Here is a 10,533-nt window from a genome sequence, read left to right as displayed (position 1 = left end):
TGATCCTGTGGAATAAAGAAACGAAACAAAAATAATCCTGAGACTTTAGTTCAGTTTTTCTTCCACTTCTTCCCTTTATTATCTTGTTTATATATATATATATATATATATATATATATATATATATATATATATATATATATATATATATGATTAATTTAAATTAATAAAAATGTCGTAATTACATAATTTTCTTCATTGCCATACACCATACAGTTCATTTATTGATTGGAGTAATTACTAGCAAATAAAACAGGAAATCAGTGCGTTATAAAAAAAATGATTTGATGTAGCCTACTTTCACCACAAAGTAATAATTAAAAGATGTAACACAGGGTCAAAACAATTCAATAATTACACACATACTCAACAGATATTGACCACATGGGGTCATACAACCCAAGGGCACTTGTTTTCATGGTCAAATTTGATTTAGGTCCAGTTGGTTCACACCAACCACAAGGTAATTCATCAACCTCCCTGAAAGATCTGAAAGGAGTTCTTCTGAATAGCATGGTAATAGCTTTCTGTTAGCCTCATGTAGGAGACTAAGACACAGTAGCTGTTGAAGAGAGGCCTTCACCACCTAGACACAGATCTTGATCCAGTCCTTTCAGCTCTTTACAGGGCCATGTAGAAGTGACCCATCGGCCATGTTTCAGTTTGGAATTTGGTCTCATCTCATCATATTATCTTCTTTCTTTGAGCTGTTCTTGTCAAATTAACTTCTGTCCTTGAGCTGTTCTTGTCTATTAATGTTCTGTATTATGTTTAATGTTTTGTGTGAACCCCAGGAAGAGTAGCTGCTGCTTTTGCAACAGTTAATGGGGATGCTAATCAAATACCAAGACCAAGCCTAGGCCTAGTTTGTTTATCAAATAAAATCATTTTTGTATTTTCCAAATTCCAGTTATCACGTGCACCAGGATCTGGTATTATTTTGATTGAGTAAATGTCCAAATCACTGAGCACCTTGGGCAGTTAGCAACAGCCTGGAAATAGCAGAACATTAATGATTGTTTGTGAGGCATTCGAATCAAAGGGGAGATTATAGGGTAGTGCACCAGCATTGGATACTACTGAAGTAGGCTCCGTGTACCAGCAGATTAGCATTGGGGAGGATGGCTGTAATTCCCTTGGACAACCTGGAAATAGTGTGAGGACATGTTGGTAATCTTATGATTCGTCGTACTGGTCATTGTACCGATCATGCTGGTCGTCAAGGCGATCACGGCTGCCACCATGGCGAACAACAGGCGGGTCGTCGAGGCGATCACGGCTGCCACCATGGCGAACAACAGGCGGGTCGTCAAGGCGATCACGGCTGCCACCATAGCGAACAGGCGGGTCGTCAAGGCGATCACGGCTGCCACCATAGCGAACAGGCGGGTCGTCAAGGCGATCACGGCTGCCACCATGGCGAACAACAGGCGGGTCGTCAAGGCGATCACGACTGCCACCATAGCGAACGGGCGGGTTGTCAAGGTGATCGCGGCTGCCACTAAAGCGAACAGGTGGGTCGTCAAGGCGATCACGGCTGCCACCATAGCGAACAGGCGGGTCGTCAAGGCGATCACGGCTGCCACCATGGCGAACAACAGGCGGGTCGTCAAGGCGATCACGACTGCCACCATAGCGAACGGGCGGGTTGTCAAGGCGATCGCGGCTGCCACTAAAGCGAACAGGTGGGTCGTCAAGGCGATCACGACTGCCACCATATCGAACACGCTGGTCGTCAAGGCGATCACGGCTGCCACCATAGCGATCGCGCTGGTCGTCGAGGCGATCGCGGCTGCCACCATAGCGATCGCGCTGATCTCCATAGTTGTTGCAGTTGTCATCAGACTTCTCCTTACGGCCATCACTGCAATCTGTTCTAACACTTTGGTCATCGTGCTCCATCTCCCCTTTCGTCTCGTATTGGTCATGCAGCATGATGCTCCCCTCAGTCCTGTCTTCCGGAATGTCGTCCCGGTAACCTGCCCCAACTTTGAGTGTGGGCGTGTCATGGAACTTCACCGCTTCTGGAACTCTGAGAGACAGAGACGACAGGCAGCCATGAGAGAGAGAGAGAGAGAGAGAGAGAGAGAGAGAGAGAGAGAGAGAGAGAGAGAGACGACAGACATGCGAGAGAGACAGACGACAGACATGAGAGAGATAGAGAGAGAGAGAGAGAGAGACAGACAGACAGACAGACAGACAGACAGACAGACAGACAGACAGACAGACAGACAGACAGACAGACAGACAGACAGACAGAGACAGAGACAGAGACAGAGACAGACAGACAGACAGAGACAGACAGACAGACAGACAGACAGACAGACAGACAGACAGACAGACAGACAGACAGACAGACAGACAGACAGACAGACAGACAGACAGACAGACAGACAGACAGACAGACAGACAGACAGACAGACAGACAGACAGAGCAAGAGCGAGACAACAGGAAGACATGAAAGAGAGAGAGAGAGAGAGAGAAAGCGAGAGAGAGAGAGAGAGAGATGACAGGGAGATGTGAGAGAGTCGACAGGGAGACATGAGATAGTTAGAGAACAACAGGGAGACATGAGCTAGAAAGAGAGAAAGAGAGAGACAGACATGAGCTGGAGAGCGAGACAGACATGAGCGAGAGAGAGACATGAGCGAGAGACATGAGTGAGAGAGAGAGACATGAGCGAGAGACATGAGCGAGAGACATGAGCGAGAGACATGAGCGAGAGACATGAGAGAGAGACATGAGAGAGAGACAAAGAAACACAACAACAAAAAAGTACAGAAACTAGAACAGGCCAACCTTATCCTTTCAACCACAACAAACCCCTCATCCAAAAGTCCACAACACCGTCCTGACCCAAAAAGAAGAGCAGAACAGCTATTTACCCTTGAACATTCTCCTGTTTAGATTTGTTCCTCTTCTTCCTGCAGCAGTATATGACAATCCCCAGGACCAGGACCCCAGCTAGGACCCCTCCAATGATGGCTGCTGTGGACCCGATCTTCATGGAGGCTAAAGAGGGACGCAGTAGAGTGTCACAACAGGAGGAGGTGGAAAATAAGAAGAGAGAGGGATGAGGAAAAAGGAGTTTGATGGCAAGCCTGGGAGTCTTGTTGATAAATGTGACTTGAGTTGCAGATGCCTTGATTCAGTCATCGCTATACCTTCCCCATTTCACCGCCAAACAAATAGCAAGCGCAATACTCAATACTCACAGGGTATACTCAATTCTCACAGGGTATACTCAATACCCACAGGGTATACTCAATACCCACAGGGTATACTCAATACTCACAGGGTATACTCAATACCCACAGGGTATACTCAATACTCACAGGGTATACTCAATACTCACAGGGTATACTCAATACTCACAGGGTATACTCAATACCCACAGGGTATACTCAATACTCACGGGGCATGACAGTGAGGGTGAAGTTTGAGCTGGCAGAGCGGACCTGGTTGGTCGCGGTGCAGATGAAGAAACCGGAAGTCTCCATGGAGATATTAAACAGAGATAGAACACCATTCTCTGAAAGAATGGAGGAATCAGGAAGTTAAAATTCAGAGAGGAGAGCTGCACGTACACACTGATAAACAAATTAGGAAGTTTTGGTAATAACCTCTGCGGCCCTGCCATTATTCTATGGCTTGCTTGAAGTAAAGATGAACACCAAACACACACAAACACACAAAACATACTATCAGTGGTCCTCGGTGGGAATACTCTGGGAGTATTCCTGACATCGTTTGTTTTCCAGCTATAGGTCGGGGCGGGGGAGCCCTCCTCAGACACACATGTCAGGTTGATGTTGTTCCAGTACTCTGCTTCGCCCTGCACTCTGATGACGGGCACAGAGGGAGCCACTGGAGAGGGAAGCAGACATCCCATCATATTGGGGTTTAATAAAAATAAGTAGTCCAGTAGAGGGCAGTGGAGTCCTAATGAACACCCTAGAGAGCCATCTTGCTGAAGAAAACTTTGAGAACATCTAAGCAGTATTTTCCTTTTCCTTTGACATGACAAGACACAGAATTAAAGTTATCCGTTCCATCTTTAAACAGATGAAACCTTTTCACCCACACCAGACTTCAAACTATCATACTACTATTTGTCTACATGGACTACAGGTCAACATCTACCACTGTCTTACCAAGAACCACTAGTTCGGTGGTGGCGGAAGGCGTCCCCTCCTCGTCTCCAGGGATCTGCACCCTGCACTGCCACAGCCTGTTCTCCTGCATGGACACCTTGCTGAGGGTCAGGGTGCTCTGCCCTCCAGTGATGTCATGGGTCAGCACTGCTCGCTCCTTATAGGAAGGCTTGATGTCCACTTGATTGTTGATAGAGTAGAATGTGGTAATAACAATCTACACGAATCAGGGAGACACAAAATACTGAACACATTCTGCACATAGCCTACACACTGCAATGCACACACTCAGTGGTCAAAAGGGCTTCCTTTATAGGAATAGGTAACATGGGCTAGACGTAACATAGTAAATGTAAATCCGGGACACAAATTAGTAAAATATGCTACTTTTTGTATGGTATGTACTAATTTGTGGATGTCCACCATCCATTTCATATGATATGTTACAAAATGCAATTTGTTGTGGCTAACGTTAGTTATGTGGCTAGGTGGCTAAAGCTAATGTTAGCTAGGGAGCTAACGTTAGTTCGGCAAAAGGGTAGGGGTTAGGTTAAAGGGTTGGTTAACATGCTAAGTAGTTGCAAAGTAGCTAAAAAGTAGGAAGTAGTTGCAAAGTTACTAAAATGCTCAAGTTGTCCATTATGAGATTCAAACACACTACCTTTGGGTTGCTAGACGTTCACATTACACGTCCACCTATCCACCCCAACCAAACACCCATCCTCCTTTCAAGTTTGCCTTAAGTAACCTTCTGTCTTATTTAACCATACCAAACGTAACATATCACTCTAATCTGAGTGACAGATTTTAGTTTACAATGTTACGTCTAGTTTATGAGACCAGGCTGGAATAGAGCATGCCTTTCCTTACATGGCAGAAAACAAATAATTTAGTCAACATTCATGCCGGTTATAGATTTTGGCGATATCGTCTATATGCATGCAGCTGCCATTGTATTGAATCCATTGGCAGCAGTTTATCATAGAACACTATGCTTTATTACGGGCGATTGGTTCAGTACACATCACTGCATTCTGTATCAGAAAGTAGGCTGGTCCTCTTTGAAGTCTTGTAGATTGATGCATTGCACTCTTTTTATTTATAAAGCCCTCTTACACAAACTTCCGCCGTACCTTACTTCATTATTAACCCATAGACGTACGGGTTACCAGACCCGGTCTCAGGGGTGGCTAATTCTAGAGCTCCCTTCCATCTCCACTAAGTTAGCTAAATCTGCTTTTAGTTGGTTTTTTTGCACCTTACTTGTGATATAATTTCCAAAACTCTCTAAAATGTGATGATTTGGTGCCTCTAGGGCCATTCAGACGGCTGATTGAGGACCTTTTTACTGAAGAATGTTTGTTTTCTATGTTTGTGTTTTGTATGTCAGTTTTGATTTTAGTTGTGTATTGATGTGTATATTCTTTTATAAGGCCCGTCTTTAAAAGAGACTGTGGTCTCAGCATGACTCCTTCTCAAAATAATGATTAAATAAAAGTCGGCTGTATTTAGTCTTCTAAGGGCGATATTAGCTTATCATGTGCACCTGAAAACCTTCTACTTGACCCATCTGTTGTCCTTCTAATGATCTTTATTTCAGCATTTAACTTTGTGTTTCTGTCTGTCGAGAAACAGTAGAACAGTAGAAACAATAGTAGCAAAGCTTTTACATTTATCAAATTGAGCCATCTCTTGTCTTCTGACTGACCTTCGGATCAACAGGGCTATCAGCCTCCATGGACCATGTGATGATAACCAACGTGGAGGGGTTGGATTGTACAGCACGAATGAAACTACACACCAGGGTGACATCATCGCCTCGCGCAACCTCATATGTAGGTTGTCCAATGGTCACCTGTAGGCCTCTGGCAGAGGAAAAAACTAAAAAGAAATCAGATGTATTCTATTCATCTCAATACTCACATATTTCTCTAAATCACTTTCAAATGTATTGTATACCAGTTGCATATCATTGTATAGGCCTATGGAATTTTGAAATGTAAAATTCTGACAAAGAATTACACACACTGGACAAGAATATACTGAACACATAAATTATGACATCATTTTTTTTAAAACAGTTGCTAGTTAAAGATGAACCTACAGCCTGTCAAGCAAAAGTGGAAATATCTTAGACAGGTTTGGGGAAGTGATTATGTTTGCCGTTGATTCAACACACTGAATCGTGACATACTAGGCCTATTCAAAGTAAAATACCCCTAACAAAACAATCTCCTTCAAGCACAGGACAAGAACAACAAACGTCATAAATCCATCAAATACATGATATAGAAAATTTAGAAAATGTAATAAATGGCACATTTCTTCCCTTAGTTCCGGGAGAGAATATTTGTATTATCTTTTCATGTGGTTAATGATTAACAAGGGTGTTGAAACTGCAACATGACATACAAGATAGGGATAGACGAAGCAAAGCAGCTGTGATGTAGTAAATCTATCCATATGATTTGATTGCCAGTGACTTCCCCCCTACAGTAGTCTGGGGGAAAAGGTGTTGACCGTTTTGGAATTAATAACTGAAAGATTACAAAAGAAATCGAGATGGCTACACATACCTGCAAGTATGAAAAATAGTATCATTGTCGATGTCCCCTTTTCAATCACCCACAGAAATAGTGTTGCAGTCCTCTCAGGTGTCAAATGTCCAATATTGGTGCTCCAAGCGCACCTCACTCAGGTAAACCAAACCGCAGGCACCTGGGGTGTGTTTATTACGTCTCGCAACGGAAACCGTTTACCATCTAAGAACCAAACGGAAGCAAAAGGAAAAAAAGCGGGAGGGACCTTTTAATTTTTTTAACCTTTATGTTATCAGGGAGTCATACTGAGACCAAGATCTCTTTTACAGATGAGCCCTGAATTACTTAAATTACCAAAAAAAACTCAAATCTAACTACAAAATGCAAGCAGAAAGAAAGAAAAACACGGTCATAAAAAACAAACACATTCATCAGTAATAAGGTCCTCAATCGTCTTTCTGAATTACCCTAGAGGCACCAGAACATCACATTTAAGAACATTTTGAAGATTGTTCCACAAATAAGGTGGAGGAAAACTAAAAGCTGATTTACCTAACTCAGTAGAGACCAAAGGATTTTCTAGAGATGTCTAAAGTTGAGTAATGATGTTAGGTACAGTGGGACTTTTTGTAAAAGGGCTTTATACATGAGAACATAGCAATATATCAACCTATGTGACATCAAAGAGGGCCAACCAACTTTCTGGTAGAGAATGCAGTGATGAGTATTCAAATTGTTGCTCGTACTAAAGCACAGTGCGCTATGATAAACTGCATCTAATGGCTTTAAGGAAGTGGCAGCTGCGTTCATATAGGTGATGTCGCCATAGTCTAGGACCGACAGGAATGTCGACTGAATAATCTGCTTTCTACTACAGTGAGGGAAAAAAGTATTTGATCCCCTGCTGATTTTGTACGTTTGCCCACTGACAAAGAAATGATCAGTCTATAATTTTAATGGTAGGTTTATTTGAACAGTGAGAGACAGAATAACAACAAATAAGTCCAGTGCTCCTAATCTCAGTTTGTTACCTGTATAAAAGACATCTGTCCACAGAAGCAATCAACCAATCAGATTCCAAACTCTCCACCATGGCCAAGACCAAAGAGCTCTCCAAGGATGTCAGGGACAAGATTGTAGACCTACACAAGGCTGGAATGGGCTACAAGACCATTGCCAAGCAGCTTGGTGAGAAGGTGACAACAGTTGGTACGATTATTCGCAAATGGAAGAAACACAAAAGAACTGTCAATCTCCCTCGGCCTGGGGCTCCATGCAAGATCTCACCTCGTGGAGTTGCAATGATCATGAGAACGGTGAGGAATCAGCCCAGAACTACACGGGAGGATCTTGTCAATGACCTCAAGGCAGGTGGGACCATAGTCACCAAGAAAACAATTGGAAACACACTACGCCGTGAAGGACTGAAATCCTACAGCGCACGCAAGGTCCCCCTGCTCAAGAAAACACATATACATGCCCGTCTGAAGTTTGCCAATGAACATCTGAATGATTCAGAGGACAACTGGGTGAAAGTGTTGTGGTCAGATGAGACCAAAATGGAGCTCTTTGGCATCAACTCAACTCGCCGTGTTTGGAGGAGGAGGAATGCTGCCTATGACCCCAAGAACACCATCCCCACCGTCAAACATGGAGGTGGAAACATTATGCTTTGGGGGTGTTTTTCTGCTAAGGGGACAGCACAACTTCACCGCATCAAAGGGACGATGGACGGGGCCATGTACCGTCAAATCTTGGGTGAGAACCTCCTTCCCTCAGCCAGGGCATTGAAAATGGGTTGTGGATGGGTATTCCAGCATGACAATGACCCAAAACACATGGCCAAGGCAACAAAGGAGTGGCTCAAGAAGAAGCACATTAAGGTCCTGGAGTGGCCTAGCCAGTCTCCAGACCTTAATCCCATAGAAAATCTGTGGAGGGAGCTGAAGGTTCGAGTTGCCAAACGTCAGCCTCGAAACATTAATGACTTGGAGAAGATCTGCAAAGAGGAGTGGGACAAAATCCCTCCTGAGATGTGTGCAAACCTGGTGGCCTACTACAAGAAACGTCTGACCTCTGTGATTGCCAACAAGGGTTTTGCCACCAAGTACCAAGCCATGTTTTGCAGAGGGGTCAAATACTTATTTCCCTCATTAAAATGCAAATCAATTTATAACATTTTTGACATGCGTTTTTCTGGACTTATTTGTTGTTATTCTGTCTCTCACTGTTCAAATAAACCTACCATTAAAATTAGACTGATCATTTCTTTGTCAGTGGGCAAACGTACAAAATCAGCAGGGGATCAAATACTTTTTCCCCTCACTGTATGTAGCACAAGACAGGATGTATTTCTAGAAAAACAAGCCCATTTTTATTCTCAGCTTCTTAACATAAATCTTCTTCGGGATCGGTGTCCCTTCCACGGGACAGTTGAGCTAATGTAGGCTAATAACATGAACATTTCCCAGGACATAGACATATCTGATATAGTCAGAAAGCTTAAATTCTTGTTAATCTAACTGCACTGTCCAATTTACTGTAGCTATTACAGTGAAATAATGCCATGCTATTGTTTGAGGAGAGTGCACCATTTTGAACATGAAAAGTTATTAATACACAAATTAGGCACATTTGGGCAGTCTTGATACAAAATGTTGAACAGAAATGCAATGGTTCATTGGATCAGTCTAAAACGTTCCACATACACTGATGCCATATAGTGGCCAAAATCTAAATTGCACCTGGACTGGAATAAAACATTATTGCCTTTCTTTTGCATTTCAAAAATGTTGGTACAAAAAAATACAAAAGAATGGTTGGTTTTTTTCTTTGTATTATCTATTGTGTTACATTCAACTACATTCCTTTCACATTTCCAAAAACTTCAAAGTATTTCCTTTCAAATGGTACCAAGAATATGCATATCCTTGCTTCAGGGCCTGAGCTACAGGCAGTTAGATTTGGGTACGTCATTTTAGGCAAAAATTTTAAAAAAGGGGCCGATCCTTAACTAGCTCATCAATATGATTTTTAAAAGACAGCTTTTCATCTATCCAGATGCCCAGATATTTGTAAGAAGGGACATGATCAATATGGACACCAGCCAGAGTACATATGGTAAAATCATCAGAGTTACTTTTAAGCGCTCTAGAGAACAACTTATACTTAGTTTTACCTGTATTCAATACTAATTTCAGGTCAATAAAGTTTTTCTGTTACACAATGAAGGCAGGCTGTAGTTCAGATAGAGCCTGGTCAACCATGGGGACAATAACAGACACAACAGTATCATAATACAATGAAGGCAGACTGTAGTTCAGATAGAGCCTGGTCAACCGTGGGACAATAACAGACACAACAGTATCATAATACAATGAAGGCAGACTGTAGTTCAGATAGAGCCTGGTCAACCATGGGGACAATAACAGACACAACAGTATCATAATACAATGAAGGCAGACTGTAGTTCAGATAGAGCCTGGTCAACCATGGGACAATAACAGACACAACAGTATCATAATACAATGAAGGCAGACTGTAGTTCAGATAGAGCCTGGTCAACCATGGGGACAATAACAGACACAACAGTATCATAATACAATGAAGGCAGACTGTAGTTCAGATAGAGCCTGGTCAACCATGGGGACAATAGTATACACAACAGTATCATCAGCATACAAGTGCAGGTTGCATTTTTTTTTTACAGACAAGTCGATATTGTAACCAGTAAAAAGTACAGGACCCAGAATCAACCCCTGCGGGACACACTTCTTAATATCCAGGAAACCTGATTTAATACCATCAGTAGATACACATTGAGTTCTATCTGTCAAGT

The 10,533-nt window shown here is 42.7% G+C and overlaps 1 protein-coding gene across 1 annotated transcript; it reads right to left on the bottom strand.

Moving 5' to 3' along the window:
- Positions 1-56: 56 nt before the first annotated feature.
- Positions 57-6,922, bottom strand: LOC106586753 (uncharacterized). The gene is made up of 7 exons (XM_014174337.3): positions 6,732-6,922; positions 5,864-6,036; positions 4,156-4,372; positions 3,704-3,868; positions 3,417-3,533; positions 2,887-3,013; positions 57-2,032 (listed from the first exon to the last, which is right to left on the bottom strand). Exons 1-7 carry the CDS (start codon positions 6,754-6,756, stop codon positions 1,177-1,179), a joined length of 1,680 nt encoding a protein of 559 aa, XP_014029812.3. The 5' UTR covers positions 6,757-6,922; the 3' UTR covers positions 57-1,176.
- Positions 6,923-10,533: the final 3,611 nt, after the last annotated feature.

The sequence above is a fragment of the Salmo salar genome, chromosome 25 (assembly GCF_965601325.2).
Source record: "Salmo salar chromosome 25, fSalSal1, whole genome shotgun sequence".
Classification (NCBI taxonomy): domain Eukaryota; kingdom Metazoa; phylum Chordata; class Actinopteri; order Salmoniformes; family Salmonidae; genus Salmo; species Salmo salar.
This window is presented reverse-complemented; position numbering and strand designations above follow the sequence as displayed.

What these genes read in the sequence shown, in the direction of transcription:
- LOC106586753 (XM_014174337.3), bottom strand. Translation starts at nt 6,756, where the DNA reads ATGATACTATTTTTCATACTTGCAG. An exon ending in ACTATTTTTCATACTTGCAG is followed by an intron (nt 6,037 to 6,731) that starts GTATGTGTAGCC and finishes ATTTCTTTTTAG; the next exon opens with TTTTTTCCTCTGCCAGAGGC. An exon ending in AAACAGGAGAATGTTCAAGG is followed by an intron (nt 2,033 to 2,886) that starts GTAAATAGCTGT and finishes TCTGTCTCTCAG; the next exon opens with AGTTCCAGAAGCGGTGAAGT.